At 40.9% G+C, this 16,301-nt stretch overlaps 2 protein-coding genes across 3 annotated transcripts in view; both read right to left on the bottom strand.

Moving 5' to 3' along the window:
- Positions 1-6,312, bottom strand: part of dnah5l (dynein, axonemal, heavy chain 5 like) — a 207,067-nt gene extending 200,755 nt beyond the window's left edge. The window contains exons 1-3 of one of the 2 annotated variants that reach the window (XM_078162985.1): positions 6,281-6,312; positions 2,702-2,773; positions 820-921 (exon numbers count right to left, since the gene is read on the bottom strand). In XM_078162985.1, coding sequence (XP_078019111.1) covers positions 820-906 — 87 coding nt within the window. In that variant the 5' untranslated portion in view covers positions 907-921; positions 2,702-2,773; positions 6,281-6,312. Of the gene's footprint in view, positions 1-819; positions 1,243-2,701; positions 2,774-6,280 lie in introns of those variants that run through there. The other variant, XM_078162984.1, reaches the window with a different exon arrangement.
- LOC144458990 (uncharacterized) lies at positions 4,427-14,045 on the bottom strand. Its single transcript, XM_078163017.1, has 6 exons — positions 9,982-14,045; positions 8,123-8,226; positions 6,697-6,885; positions 6,526-6,600; positions 6,281-6,370; positions 4,427-4,441 (listed from the first exon to the last, which is right to left on the bottom strand). Exons 1-6 carry the CDS (start codon positions 10,223-10,225, stop codon positions 4,427-4,429), a joined length of 717 nt encoding a protein of 238 aa, XP_078019143.1. The 5' UTR covers positions 10,226-14,045.
- Between the last annotated feature and the right edge of the window lie 2,256 nt (positions 14,046-16,301).

The raw sequence follows: 16,301 nt of genomic DNA on the forward strand, positions 1-16,301 counted from the left end.
AGACAGACAACCATTCACACTGACATTCACACCTAAACGCAATTTACCAATTCACCAATTATCCCACATGTCTTTGGATTATGGGAGGACGCTGGAGCACCTGGAGAAAACAAACGCTGACACAGGGAGAACATGCAAACTCCACACAGAGGGGCTCCCCCATCCTGAGTTCAAACCAGGAACCCTCTTGCTGTGAGGCAACAATGCTAAATTTTGCCAATTTTAAAGCTTTGAATTTTGCATCACCTGGCCTTTTCCCAACAATGATTGTAAAAAAGCCATAGCCCTAACAAGCTAATTACAGTCAGAGACCCTAGTAAAAGTTGTCTGAGAGTATAAATATCTTGGTGCCCAAACTTTTGCATGGTGGTCCTTTCCTTTTTCCTCACTCTAAAACTGTACAAAACAAAATTAATACAGTAATCATGTTTCATCTTTATTTTCATGCCTTTTTTCGATCAGTTCATCCTCTACTTACTTAACTATTCACAGTAAACAAGATTTTGACCAGGGGTGCCCAAACTTTTGCATGTCACAGTTAAGACTGAAATAAAGGTAGAAATTTATACTGTATATGGGTCTTTTGTTCATCAGAATAACAGTTCACACAATTCCAATGATTTTAACTAGATGGTGAATTATAAAACAAAATGGCATCAATCAAATAAAGAAATTATCATTTGCTACTGATGCTACTAAAGAGATCTCTACATAACAAATCCTTTGATTTAGGTTCCTTTAAAAACAAAAAAGCCATCCCATTTCCTGTGACGCTTCTTCATCAGAGTCACACACAGAGTGAATGGTGGTAGTGGGTACCTGTTGTGAGCGGAGGCCTGGTAGCATGATGTCAGCCAGCAGAGTCTCCAGACTGTTGAGGATGCTGCTGTCGCTGCAGTCCAACATCCCGAAATTCACCTCCTGTAAACACAACAGGTACTTCATTAATAATGTAGCACACTAATTAGTGTAATACATTTCTACATGTCTACATTTCAGTTGTCAGCTCTTGATCTGAAAGCTTAATGGATACAAAGATTGTATAATAACCCAGATTCTTTTTCATCTAAGCTGTTGCATCCCTTTTTTTTTTTTTTTTTTAAATTATTATTTGCTGGCTACCACTTTCAGATAATCGTTTATTTTGTGAATGAAATATTGGATGTCGAGGAATATTTTCTCTGTGTGATTTTTAAATATGGGGAATCTGAAGGCACTGCTACAGGCAGCTGATGTCTGCTATCCCTTGTTGTGGAGACCTATTAGCAAAAATGTTCGATTGTTTGCATTATAAATTATATATTGTAAAATAAACTCTGATACAAATCTTTTATATAACCTTTTATCCACATAATTTTCATACTTGTTGGAAAAATGTGTTTGATACTCCTCTTTCTTGCAGTGTTGTCTTTCAGTGTTTAACATTTTCTATAAGAAGTGATTGCCAAGAAAAATGCTGAAGATATGGAGAATAACAAAGAATAGATTTTGTGCAGATGCATTGATTTTGCTTTTGTTTAGCTGTTGCGTTATTTGGTAGTAGGGGTGAGTTCCTGTACAAAAATCTCTAAACGTTTGGAGTGGGTAATTTTTTCATGTAAATGTGTACACGGGTTTCACTGCTGGGTGGTGCTATTGCATTATACCAGTAAAGCCCCAGTTATCTAAATACCAACCAAACGGGCCATTTAACCAACGGTTACAGGCCGCCACTCAGAAATATCGCCATTCTGATGGTCCGCCATCCCGAATTCTGGTCCCTGAGTCCTGACAGTAAGCTATGGCGAGCCTGTAGAAGCCGTATTTCCATGCATGTCAGCAATTTTCACCGGGGACGCACGCGAGTAATTCAGGCTGACATTACCTGTTTTTCAGCGAACTCCTCTGGTAATTTTATTAAAAAGTATAGCATATACGCCCACAGTAAGTTATTATTATTATTATTATTATTGGGTCTTATAAGAGTGGGCTACAATGAGCACCGGACCATCAAATCACAGCATCCGCAGTGAGAGGACACGGAATTGTGTGCGCTTTTACGCACGCGGGTCTAGGCGATCACGGATATTTGATGTGGCAAAGATGTAGCCAGATGTATTACCTGTTTTTAAGCGGCACCGAGATACGTGGCTCCTCCGTCCGTCCATAGCACAAGTAATGTGCGCCACTTCACCACTGACCCGTGCGTAAAAGCGCAAACAATTCCGTGTCCTCTCACCGCGGATGCTTTGATTTGATGGCCCGGTACTCATTGTAGCCCACTGGTAAACGACCCCCTTAACGAACGCGCCATTTTAATAGAATGGAGCACGTACTGACCTGTTGCCAAACCTCATCTCACACCATTTCTTGTCATATTCACAGTCTATCACAGTCAGCCAACAATAAGTATCACCCCCTCCCCTAAAAAAAAAAACCAAAAACATTTTTTGTGTACTAATTTTTCATAACTGTTTATGATCTCAAACACGTGTACACGGACTCACCCCTATTTGGCAGCAGGGGGCAGACTGGTTATCTTAACATTAATTTTACCTTTTTCCCCTCTCAATAATATATATATATATGTATTAAGATAATCAAAATACAACAGCATGGTGGTGTTATACTGAAGATGTCATCCAGAGTCAGCAGGCCCTGCCCCATCCTAAAGGTTCAGCCTTGTTTGGTGTGAATGTGGAGGTGAAGTGAAGCTACAGACCTGCTGTATGTTAGCGGTGGTAATCGCCTTGTCAGTGGTTCTCAGGAAGAACAGACACTTCCCCAGTAAAGGCTGAAGAAAAACAAAATGGTTTATTTGAATATGAATCAGATGCACTTGAATCAGGTACTGTGATCAAAACGTGAAGACAAAGAACAATTGCACTTAAATTAGTGCTGGACTTCACGTACATACATTTCTCCAGCGCTGTGCAGAGACACTTTAAGGGGCTGGTGGTCAGGCAGAAAAAAAGGCCACCACTATCATAACAATTAATCTAAAAAAAAATCAAGTTACGTAGAGTAGCACATCTCTTTTTTATATTATTTATTTATTATTATTTTATATTATTTAGACTATTTATTTCAATCCCCTAGGGTGTTAAATTGTCTGAACATCGGTGGAGACACATATGAAGTGCTAGTACCGGGTCAGTGTGTCAAACATTTGAGTGCTAATGAATCCCTAATGTGTGGTTATGTAGTGCAGCAATAGCACTCACTGTGAACCCCAATCCATCCATGACACAAAATCGAATGTAAAGTCTACACAAATACCCTGCATTGTCAAAATGACATAAAAACTTTATGTTTACTTGACACAAAAACTCTTGTGAGCTTGACATATTTTTTTAAGTCAATTTTTTTTTTTTTTAATTTAATTTCACTAACAATTATCAACCCGATTTTGCTTTATTAGTGTAAGGCCACTGAACAACGCTATCACTGTGCATTTAACATATTGTGGCAGACTGGGGCAAAATGAGTTTTCCAGCATGCCATGAGACAATGGGCTCTAGTTTCGCAGACCGGGCGAGGTGGAGGCGCAGCGCACCTGCGCTTCGCCAACTGGGTGTGGCCAGGCGGATTTTGCAAGTTTGGCACACCGTGTGCCCTGGCGCAGCTACTCCTCTTTCCCACCTCCGTCCCTCCTACCTGCGCAAGTCGGAAAGAGGGAGGAGAGAAGGCGTGGAGTGGGTTTTACACACATCACACCAATCAAATGAGCCCCTCTCCTCGCCCTTAAATGCGCCACGCGAAGGCGTAATGAGAGTTTACTTAATTTGCCATGGCAGAAGAGAGCAGCAGTGTCAGACGGCCAAACTTCTCCCAGGAGGAAACTGATGTTTTGGTCCGGGAGGTCCAAGCTCGCAGTGTCCGAATATACGGAACTGCAAGCAGACCTCGGTTAACCCCCTAACCCTAACCCAGACCACGGGTTGATGATGCAAAGGTAGCCTGGGAGGAGGTCACCACAATTGTAAATCAATGTTGCGTTTCTCTCGTGCGCGCGCGTGCTCTCTCTTTCTCTCTCGCAGTCTCACTCTGTTTCTGTTTTTGGCTATTTATTGTATTGTTAATGTGCCTGACATTCTGGAAACCTGCCTGTGAGGTTTTGGTGACGTGTGCGCACTGTCCGCCAGTCAGCCAAACTTCCGCTACACCGGCTGCGCTCCGCCTGCGCTGACAGTAGACCTGGTTTCAGCTGGTGAGCTTTTAGCGCACCTTCGGCGAAGCCTTTTGGCACGAAACTGTCACTGCGCCAAGCTGGATCTGTCGACACCTCCCCCTGCTGCGCTGCCACACCCATCTCAGTGCACCTCGGTCTGCCAAACTACCAAACTGAGCGCGCCCTGGGTTGCGCTGCTCGAAACTAGCTCTGCGCGGGGTTCGCCACCCTGCGCCACCCTGCGCCACCCTGCGCTGCGCCGGGAAACTAGAGCCCTTAGTGAGCTCCTGCCTGTGTGGATATCAGAGTGCCTAACATAGAGTTGTGCTGAAGTGTATAGAGCACTTTCTGATTCAGAATCCATTAATTTGCCTTAATCCTGCAGTTTTATAGTTCAATGATATTAAAAAAAATGTTGTAAAATGTGTACTCAATGGTTACTATGTTCATATGACAATGAATTAAATGCTCAAACAACAACAACAAAAAGTTATATAAAACTGACATAAAATTCCTGCAAGACAAGGGTACTGTGACTAGGGTTGCAACGGTATGAGATTTTTACTTAACCATAACCATCTCATAAAATATTGTGGTTTCAGTCTGTTCCTTCAGATCAGAGATCTGTAGCAGCTTATGTCAGACTGGCCTAGACACTGTTAAACCAGTTTCAGTTGAGCCAGAATCATCAGGTTTTTTAAGGGATCAGGTCTACCTGAGGACATCTCACCAGTCTGAGATGTAGAGACATTGTAAACCAGCAGCATTTTGTTTTTTAGTTTTGTAAAATGTAAAATGTTTAGTTTGCACTAGTTTTTCAGAGAGACCTGGTGGAATGTACTGCCATCATTCTAATCGAGATTAGATGAATTCTCACTCAAATTGCTAACAGGACTGTAAATATTATCCACTGGACAGAAGAGGAAGTTTTGGCCCAGATCTCTGTTATTCACTGAAACTACACTGAAAGCCATGAAATATTGGCCAGAGAATAAACTGTCATCAGGCTGATAGCCTTTTGGTTCTGAGACTGGTACATGGTACAAGAGAACTGGATGTTAAGCTAAACAGTCTACTCTTCCTGAGTCAGATTAGTCTGCATGCACTCTTCACACTGTGTAATATATGCTGGAGGTGTTTTATGTCACCTTGCTAACCGCCAAACAAAGCAGTTCACAGAATTTTCTGCCATAGAAACTCAACACAAACTCAACCAGAGCAGTAATTATTTGTGGGGCAGGAAAATGGTAAACATTCAGCAGGCGGTGCAGAATTGCTCCGAGTGAAACTGAAAATATGTTGGCAACTGCTCAGGCAGATCTGCATTCATAAAGCATCCAAATACATCTTGTCTACACTGGCTTTGCACCAACACAGTGTCTCACATCTCTCTCATTGCGTGTGCAAAACCTCAGCAGACATTTTCAGAGGCAAACATTCCTCTAGAAACCCATAACACATTATAGGAAGTCAGAGAGTCTAGTTCTAAATTAAAGGGAAATTTCGGTTTATTTCAACCCGTCTCCTATTGTCCTAAATTTGTTTCAAGTGACTAGTGACATAGAAATAATAGTTAGCATGTTAGCCGTTAGCCTAGATACAGCCGGGGCGCATAGTAGCGTCAGACCTGTTAAAACGTAAGTGAAAGGGCAACCTTCAAGTGCAAAGTTAGTCCACTAAACAAGCTTTTTTCCCACAAAGACCGCCTCATATCAATAGGATAAATGTCAGAGAACATATAGAAAACGACATGTAAACGTGTTGTCTTACCTTACCGGTGTGGTGCCATGTTTGTTTACCATTTAGCTCTGCTTTCCAAAGGCTAACGGCTAACATGCTAACTATTATTTCTATGTCACTAGTCACTTGAAACAAATTTAGGACAATAGGAGACGGGTTGAAATAAACCGAAATTTCCCTTTAAAGACAATCCCTGCTGTATTGAGATGCAAATCCCTGCTGGGCTAGACAGATGCACCAAACCAAGCCAGCACATGTGTATGGGCAAGTTTTATCACTGAGGGGATCTCCTCTCTGGTAAACTCTCAGCTTTGTCTGTGATTTTTTTTTTTTTACTTTAAGTCAGACTTCAAAAAAATCAGTATTAATGTCTGGGTAAGCAGCACCTACCTCAGAGCTTCCTGTGGTGAGGAAGAACTTTTTCTGAGTCACAGCTGAAGCCGCCACGTCCACAGAGCACGAATGACTGGAAGACAGATGCTGTAAAGAAAAATGAAAAAAAAAAAAAAGAAAAGCATGATTTTAACAAAGAAATCACAGGATACAGAGGGGAGAGAAAGAAGGAGTGGTGAGGAGAGAAAAAATGTGAAATTGTACATAAAAGTCCTGTACATTAATTACTGTACATTATTTACCTGCTTCACATTCTGATAGAAGAAAATCAGCCTCTTGGATCCGTTTGCAGCAAAGAAATCATCAATCAGACTGAACTGGAAGAATCAGACATGGATAATCCAAAGACTGACCACTGACTCGTAGAGAACAGAGGAAAAGTTTGTAGCTTTAGAACCAGACTGTGATGTTACCTTATCATCAGAGATGAGAGCATCCTCCACCTCTGGCTCTACCAGGGTCCTGGCATCCACCAATCTGCTAATCAAGTATTTGTGTCGAGCATCCAGCGTCGCTCTCCTCTCCTCCTTCATGGCTCTCGCCTGCTTTGCCATTTCTCTCCTTGCCTCATTGGACAACAGCACTGTCCTTTTACCAGACACCTGGGGAGAAATGAGACCCTGAAGAGACTATACAGAGCAGTGATTCCCTGGGTTATAGTTCTGATCTTTGAAGGTCAGAACAAAGATGTGATTCTGTGCCAGAAGTTAATTTACTATTGAGCACACTGAAAAAATAAAAAACATTGCAAATGTATTGACTAAATGCAGTATAGAGAAAATTAAAATACAACTAAATAATTGACACAAAATTAAAAATGTAAAAAAAAAAAAATACAAAAAAAACTGTAACAAGTTACATTAAAGTAGCTTCCTAGTTAATTGTTACAGTATATTACTGATTAAATCTTACCATTCCTGTGAAATTAACCCGAAAAGCCCATCCAAGTCAAAGCTGTTCTTGTACCATTTTTAGTACATGTAAATGCATGGTCCAAATTCAAAGTAGATAACAATGTCACAGAAAATAAACATTTTGTGCTGTCCAGGCACTTTTCAAAAAAAGAGAGGGTAAAACATAGTGTGAATATGAGTGAAACTAATCAGCATGGACAGGAATGTCTATTTAGGAGCTTACTGTGTATAAAAAAAAACTTCTACAAACCCTGAATTGATAAAAAAGACTGTTTTTCCCTTAAGACAACAGAGGAGCCATTTATTTGTCATTTCTGTAAATTTTAACAGTTTATGATGACATTAAGGGGTTAAAAAGCACCCCTCCGGTCAGGAGTTTCGTGGATTATAAGAAGAGTAAGAAGAATTAGTCAGACCAGCCACTTGCCATTGGCTGGCTCTATACACAGAAAAGAGAGGCAGATTTCAATGCAGGCTCTCGTTAGCTTTGGTAGGCAACAGGAACAACATGGATCCCCTATTGGTTCAAGTGAGGTGTCAATCAAAAGGTCAGAGTTCAGACAACAATTTGGTATCCCGGCGTCGGCATATTTATGCACGCAAACATGTAAACTGGGTTTCTTCAGACAGTATGTGGAGAAAATCTTTGAAACAAGGGCAGTTTGTGGATAGCTGTGGATGTAATGATGTGTTCGGACTGAATATTTTGCTGGATTTAGATCATCTGGACCTTTGGGAGTGTATGAGGACTATTTTGTTGGTATATTTGTGATCTGTGGATTATGGCGTAATAGGTGAGTTATAACTGTTTGTTGTTTGTGTGACAGAAACTTTATTGACCTGCTATGGTGGTTGTATCTTGAAATGGTAAATCACACACCAAAGCACAGCGGCTGCTGGCCAACCGCTGTTACTGTTCACTCACAGAGGTGCCGGTGGTCGGGGACGGAGCAGCCGCCGGAGAGGACATGTCATTAATGGCTCTCAGGTTCTGGCCTCCTAATCGCCGATGTCCTCTGACTGTCACATCTGAGGATCAGAGGAGAACAGTGTACAATAAACAAAACAAACTAAAGCAGTGAGCAGCGATGAACAGGCCCTTGCACCTGTTTGTTACAGGGAGTGCATGTCACTGGATATGGCATGGGAGAAATATGTCCAAACTGACAAAAGCAATGTGCGTACATCTGATAGTCACAATGTGCATTTGTGAATGTGTAAGCGACTTTGTCCTGGCTGAGGCCTTCCACACATAAGGTGGTGCTACGTAGATTGCTATAATGCTGACAGGTTGATGTGTGCCCTAAGTTTAATGACTTTTTGAGTAAACCTAGGATGTCAAATATGCATTCAAATGCTAAATGTAATTGAGGAGCACTATACTGATGTGCCATGCCCAGGCCAAATTGCACCACCAAATCAAAATAATGACCAGCTTGAACACTGGCGCAAAGTTTCATGAGTTTTGGTGCATCCTAAAGTCCTCAAAGATGTATTTGTAAAAAGTCCAAGTTGGCTGACTTCATGTTGGGTGAAAAAAAATTCAAAGAAATTGAATATGTTCTTGAAGATTAGAGCAATGATCCACTCACTTTACCCAAACCCTGATGTCATTTGGAAGCACTATGTAGCCAACTGACCACGCCAGAGCCCAGTTGCTATAAAGCATGCTGTAATTTTCACCAGTTCCAAAGTTTGTGCAAATTTTTGTAAATTTTTAAGCATCCCGAGCCCTTTAAAAAAACTGTCCCCAGAGATACCTGAATAAGAGTCTGATCATTCAGTCACATCACTATGTTTTCAAAATTTTCTTTCTTTTCTTTTTTCTTAATGCCATTGCTAGACAACCATATAATGAATTGCTGTCAGCAACTTAGCTGAGGTAGCTAATGTCATCAGACCACTGCTAAATTTGACTTTTCAGTCCATGTTTTGAGGATTTAAGTGTCGTGAGACCATAAAATGTACCAGGACAGGAACAGAAAAGCATCAGAACCTCAATCACATCTTGAAATGGTGTAGGTGCATTAAATCCAGGTGACATATTAGTAATAGGATTTGTGATAAGTCATACTAATTGCAGTAATGAAGAAAATGTTGTTAGTACTGTATTATGTCAACATTTCTAGTGATGTAATATATAAGCCAACTGTGTCATCAGGAGGTAGAGGAGACGGTGGATGGTGTGTCACCTTGGTAAGACACCTGCCAAGCTGCAGACCACTGTCCACCAATAAACAACAAAAATGGCCATGTTTTAGTAAGTCATCACTATTTCCAGCAGCTTTTAAGGCACTAAACGTTTGTGTTTTTAAGTGACCCATTGCTGTTTATCCTGCCAGGATTGTGCCACCAAAACCGTGAATTTTAAGCCAAAAACATGAGCTTTTCCTAAACATAACCAAATGGCCTTTGTATCTAAACATAACCATGTTAGCCATAGCGTTGTTGAAATGTAAAGTTGTTATCCCCTACATAATAATATACAAATGTAATGTATCTGTACAATGCCAACATTTTCTCTGGCAACTGTGTTGCAGTATAACTAGAAGCACATTTAGTCATCAACCATAATACTGATACTTGAGATTCAGATCAGGATCATCAGAAATTTTTATTGTTAAAATTCTGTAGCAGGATGATTATTATTATTATTATTAACAATAATAATAATAATAATAATAGTATTATAATGTGGTAGAAGTAATACTATTAGTATGTTGTAGCATTAGGAGGCCCATACTAATTTATGAATACGTTTCATAATCAGGATGTTTTCTGTACCTCTGCGGAGGTGAAGTACAGGAGGTCTGGGTTTGGTAAAGGCTTCATCTGCTCCTCCTCCTGCCTCCTCCTTCTCCTCTTCATCTCCCCCAGGACCATCCTGGACTTCCTGCCCTCCTGCCTGGAGCTCTGTGTCCAGGGAAGGAGCACAGCCGTTCAGCCCAGGCTCAGAGCTGCCAGCAGGGGAAACAACAGGTGACTGTTCCCTCTGTGAAACCTCAGCTGGAAAGTCTGGATCTGCCATCTGAGAGTCAAGGTATATTCATTTATTGATTTTATTTAAAGTTGTGTATTAAGCATTCATTTATCACACTGAATAAATAATGTAGACTTGATTCCTAACACATTTTTACTCAGTTTAGGAATGGGCACCCCCTGTTTAAATCTGAGCCCCAGTCTGCACGCCTAAAAAGGAGGATGAGGAAGTTAAATATCTATTAAATGAAATTTATTTTCGGTTCTGTGAACGGGGGGCTCACAGAAAAGCACCTTGGAAACCAGATGAACTGATGCCCTGAAATTGATCTCCTAAATGTTATATCAATAGTAAAAAATGAATCATTCTGTAAATTATCAACTATTAGTTGCCAAATTGAAAATTAACAAATATGCATTCAACATAAGAAGTGATTAAAAAGCAAGATTAATTATTTTTAAGCAAATATTTTAAAATTAGTTAGTAATAATAATAATTTAAAAATATAAATCAACTTTATTCACAAAATACAACACAGAGTGCTTCATACTAACAATTACAAACAAATAAATACAACTTCATTCTGGATGATCCTCTCTCACATCAGAAACTCTGACGGGCTCAGACAGAATCTGTAAATCCTCACAGAGAACAACCTGACCTGCCAAAGTGCCCGCGGGCCACAGAGTGAACTGCTGGAGCTGTGTAAAGGCTGTAAAGGAGGAAAAAAGTGGTGGCTGACCTGTGTGTTGTCTGTCCTGCTGAACAGTCAGGGTGTGAGGACGAGTTACTGCTGAACTATGAAACAAACCTGCAGGTCTAAGTCACAGGTGGAGTGAGGCTCCGAGACAATGAGAGACAGAGAGCAGCAGTGAACTCAGGATGTAAAATCAAAACTGGCTCTGCAAGGGAAAAGTTTGACTGTTTCCATGGTAACCGTAGCAGGGAAGTGTGTGTGTATGTTAGTGACTCAGCAACTAAACACACAACAAAGCTGCCTCCTTTGTAGAAAAGAAACGATAAGAGACAGTGTGTGCTGACCAATGCAACCAGTTGTTCTACTTCATTTTGGGGGAACGGGCCCTAGGCAACCGTTAGCATTAGATCTTGAGATCAGTTTTCCCATATGTTTGAAAAGCACAGATGTCCTCCTCCAGTTCATCACATGTCCAGAAGTGAGTGATACAGTCTATCCTAATGCTCTCCTCCAGAGGATCTGACACATTCATGCATTCTTTTGCAGTTGTTACCACTCTGTATCAAATTCACCTTCTTATAGCAATCATGTCATGACATAGAATAATTAAATAGCCAAAAAAATTTAAGTAAATGAAAAGCTGTTGACACAGGGTCACACATTAAAGGATCAAAGTCTGATCAGTTATGAGATAGGGATCAATATCTGTGGGCTTATCATATGAAACACAATAAGCAAATGTTGAGGTTAATTCAACAAACAGATTGGCTTGTGAGTTCGTCACTATGACGAATGCAAACTAATACACTTGAGCTGGAGGACCCACTTGCTGGTTTCTGGTGTGTCTGTCAGCTACAACAGCACCAGAGAGAGAGTCATGCATAAGAACGGGATGGTCTTCGCCGCTCCACTGTGGTAGGGAAGGTGAATGGAAAAACATCCAACATGCTAACAAACATCACCCAGATGTCCCGGGACAAGAAAAAAACAAACAAACAAACTAATCAGTCACCTTATCACCACTGCTTTCAAGCAGTTTTAAGACACGGAACATTGTAACCATTGCAGGTATATACATGTAAACACGCTGAACATACTAATGCACAGTACAACATCACCCGAATGTGTTGATCACGGGCACCCTTCTATATTGTAGTCTGTAATGACATGACAAGACACAAGAAGCTTCGGGGGATATTATTTATGGTGGCACACCCTCCACTACACCATTGCAGCCAAAAATATTTTTGACTGGTTACACATGTTGGTCTAGTCAGTAAATTCAGTCAGTTTATGGTACTGCGACACCAGCGGGGTCTGGTGGGAGCTAACTAGCAGCACCAGTCATTCGGCAATTACTGCTAGCAGTTCAGAAATACAATGCTTGCAATGCAAAGCTCACTAAAATAATGGAGCGCGGACTGAAAGGAGGGCTTATTGTATTTCACAATATTTTGTGTTAGTTACCAGTTAATGGGTGTCAGGACATCCAAAACAAAATTATTCCAAACTGGTGTCCCTACTCTCTATTGTTGCACTCTCTTTTGAACTTGAAGAATATGACACACCCATTGAGGTCATCACAGCTTGCACTTCAGGGGCAAGTTCAATCAGAAAACTGTGTGCACTGTTTTGCTATGGTGTCCGGGTTAAACGACATGTTTTCTTGAAACTGTGTGAGACTGGCTTTCATTTGGTGGGTGTGTCAGATGTGTTAACCAATCAGCAGGGACATGTATATAATGTGTTTTTACTTATTGTACATACAATTTTGGTTTTATTTCATACTGGAAATGTAACATGTTTCCATGCCAATAAAGCCCTTTTTAAGTGACCTGAATTAAACCCTGCCATACTAAAAGGCAGTGCATTTGTGTACCAAAACAGTGTGCTTAATGCATCACTGTTTTTGTTTGAATAAATATTGTGCAACGTTTTGTTGGGGCTTAACACAACCCAGGTCAAGGAAAACCTGCTTTTTGGTTCTGACAGGGAACCAACTTTTTGGGTACAGTTTAAAATCTTTTTTTGGTCAAAATGCTCCAAATGGTTCAAAATTAGGAATGGAACTCATTCCATATTGGTGGGACAGGGATATCAGGGGGACCCTTGGTGAAGCCTTTCGATGTGTCCAGTGTCAGCTCTTACACAGTAGACCTTCCGATCTCTAATCCCCTTCAGGAAGTATTGCATTTTCCAGTAATAAGTAGTGTAACTAATTACTGATAAAAATTTCAGTAGTAATATTACAGTTACTTCAAAAATAAACAACTTGTAACAAGGTTACTTTTGTTATCATCCTACTACTGACTTGAAATACAACAACTGAATTAGTGGATTCATTTTCACATTTGTCACAAAACAGCAAGCTAGTTTGGAAGATGAAAAAAGCTTACCTAAAAGCTACTCTTACCTTTCTTGCAATCCCCACAGCACTTAGAAAAAAATTTGAACATCTACAACTCCTGCCTCCCTCCAAAGTCCCATCTCCCTCCTCCTGCAACTCCACCTCCCGGCGTTGGCAAGGTAACGTTAGATATACAGAAGAGGAGAGCGAGTGTAACCCAGGTTAACATTACAACCAAGACAGTCAAACGCAACCCAGAGTTTTAAAACTCAACTGGAGTCAGTGATGACTGATGAGTTTTAGAATGAGGTTACGGTGCTAACGTTAGATAGTAGCATTAAAGTTTCTACTAAGTGGAAACGCACAAGAAAGATAACGTTAATGTTTCAGAAGCTACGCTACAATAGGCTAACCATTAGCAACTGGATGCTGTGTTGTCATATATAACGTTATAGCCTATGTTACATTAGAGTTTTTATTTTAGGCCTTTGTATTCCTTTCGGAACATAGGCCCTTGATGAAACGTTTCCACCCTCGTCTGTCATGGGCCATCTTCTCCAGCTGGGTCCCTTCTTCTTTATTTCTTGCTCTGTGCTCCTTCTCCAGGTGTTTTTGGGCCTTCCTCTGCCTCGCTTGCCCTGTGGGTTCCATGTTAATGCCTGTTTGGTTATTGCCGTTTTGTTTCTTCTAAGTGTGCGACCAATCCAGCTCCACTTTCTCCTCATCAGCTGGACCTGCACTGTTTCTTGTTTGGTGCGTTCCCACAGGTTGATGCTGTTAATTTTGTTCGGCCAGAAGATCCCGAGGATGCGTCTTAGGCAGCGGTTGATGAAAGTGAAAGATCAAAGAATGTTACATTAGAGGCAAACTAAAAATACCTGTCCAGCAGAAACTCTGGACAGGGGGGATGTTACATGAGCGGTTACATCAGTCGGAGGCCTCCACCTGGGGAAGACAGACAGGACGCTCACAATGATTGGTCGGAGTTTTCTTAGAACCATATGAGAATAGTATAATTATGAGTCTTTATCTCTGGTGGAATTCACTTACATTTTAGTGTGCCATCAGCTTATTAATAGCATTTTAACCTAAACAAAGCAGAGCGCAAAATTTCCAAAAAGGTAAGTGTTGCTTTAAGTAGCTGGAAATATTCCCATTACAATGATTTTGTTGGGAGAAAATGACAAGAACACTGTTGCTACAGGTAGTGATACTAACACTCTTTCCTTTAAAAAAATAACACAACCTAAAACCTCCTGAAACTACGACAATGACTGAGACTGACAGCACAAAAATGTGAAGCTCTAGGAAATACACCACACCAAAGGTGAGCCCTCCATAGCTCAGGAGGTCAGCTGTGGCCATACACCTGCTAAAAGACTAACAAGTAATATATTATATTTTTAAAGTAACAAGCCCAACACTGGTGACAGTAAAAGGAGAAGTTGTGTGATGCTGACTGAATGATAAGAAAACAATTCAGTTTAAATCTATAAAGTATATCCATCACACTGAAGGAAAACTTTTACATTTTATTGTGGCAAGAAAAGCACCCGCAAACTAACTCCAACAGATTTAAACTTGAGAATAAAGTACTATTTAAAAACAGACTGTATGTTACTGTATGGATATCAAATAGGTCAGTCACAGGGGTCAGGGGCATAAAAAGGAAATCTGTAAAGCAAATTTCCCACCCATATTTGAGCGTATAAGGTTGGACCTAGAGAGATGGAACACTCTCCCAATTTCCTGGTTAGGCCGTGTTGCTCTCCTGAAAATGAACATCCTTCCCAGGTTACTTTACCCAATACAAATGATCCCAGTTATGTTCCTCCATAAGACCATCAAACAGCTAAATAGCTGGTTTAGTTCCTTTATATGGTCTAAGAAGAAACCACTCCTCAAAATAGCTACGTTATGTCTTTCCTCCACAGAAGGAGGTGTTGATCTCCCAGACATGAGAAAATTCCAGCTTAGTGCTCATTTGTGTACTTTAGCTGACTGGATGTGTAGTAAGTCCACAGGGTCCATGTCATTGGTCCGACAGCCCATTGGTCCGACATCCCATTAGTCCGACGTCCCGTTGTTCTGATATGTGATTATACCAGGCTATACTGTATTTGTGTACCATAGAGGATCAGCAAACACAACGAAAGTAGGCTACTGGTCGAGATACAAGTGTCATAGAGAGGAGAGAATGAAACTCCATAACCTCCTGTTATTAACTTTGGGGTCCGGGTTGTGTGGGGAGCTCTCCGCGGAGCTGAATGGCTCCTGGCGGGCATATTTCTGCCTTGATGGTGCGCCGCGACCGGCTCTGGGTCAGCTGGGAAAGGCTTGAGGCGGAGCAGGCTCACGGCTTATGTGTTTGCCACTTTCTTTTTCATTTTAACCCACACCATGATCTTTTCCTAACCCTAACCAAGTGGTTTTTGTGCCTAAACCTAACCAGACCTTAACCACAGGGCATCATGATGATTTCGGAACAATGGGCTGTCGGACCAATGGGCTGTTCCCTGTCCACATCTCTCTGGTTGGATGTAGAAAGTTCAATGTGCAGATACCCTTTGAGTAATCTTTTGTTTATTAGAAAAAGTGCATATTTGAAGTCTGCTTGTACTAACCCAATTACAATCTCCACAGTTAAGGCATGGCCGGCCATCAGAAAATTAGAGGGTAGATCTCAATTCACCTCTGTCTTCACTCCAATATGCGATAATCCTGATTTCCCTCCAGGAGTGATGGACAATAACTTCCGTCTTTGGGTAAATAAAGGAATAGGCTATGTACTTTACACAAACTGCTGGAAGGTTCTACCATGATGTCTTTTAGTCAGCTGAAAAGGAAATATGGCATTCAACAACAGGATTTCTTTCGATATTTACAAGTAAGAAACTTTGTCACAAGGGACACCACAATCCTTCAGTGCCAAAATATTTCACATTTAGAGAGACAGCTCTTTTTACAGAAATCTAGCAGGTCTATTCGTTTATTTTATAATATCCTTAAGGTGTATAACACCACAAACACCTATTTTTTGAAAGGGTTATAGGAGAGAGAACTCAATGTTGAGATAACAG

The sequence above is a fragment of the Epinephelus lanceolatus genome, chromosome 20 (genome assembly GCF_041903045.1).
Source record: "Epinephelus lanceolatus isolate andai-2023 chromosome 20, ASM4190304v1, whole genome shotgun sequence".
NCBI lineage: Eukaryota > Metazoa > Chordata > Actinopteri > Perciformes > Serranidae > Epinephelus > Epinephelus lanceolatus.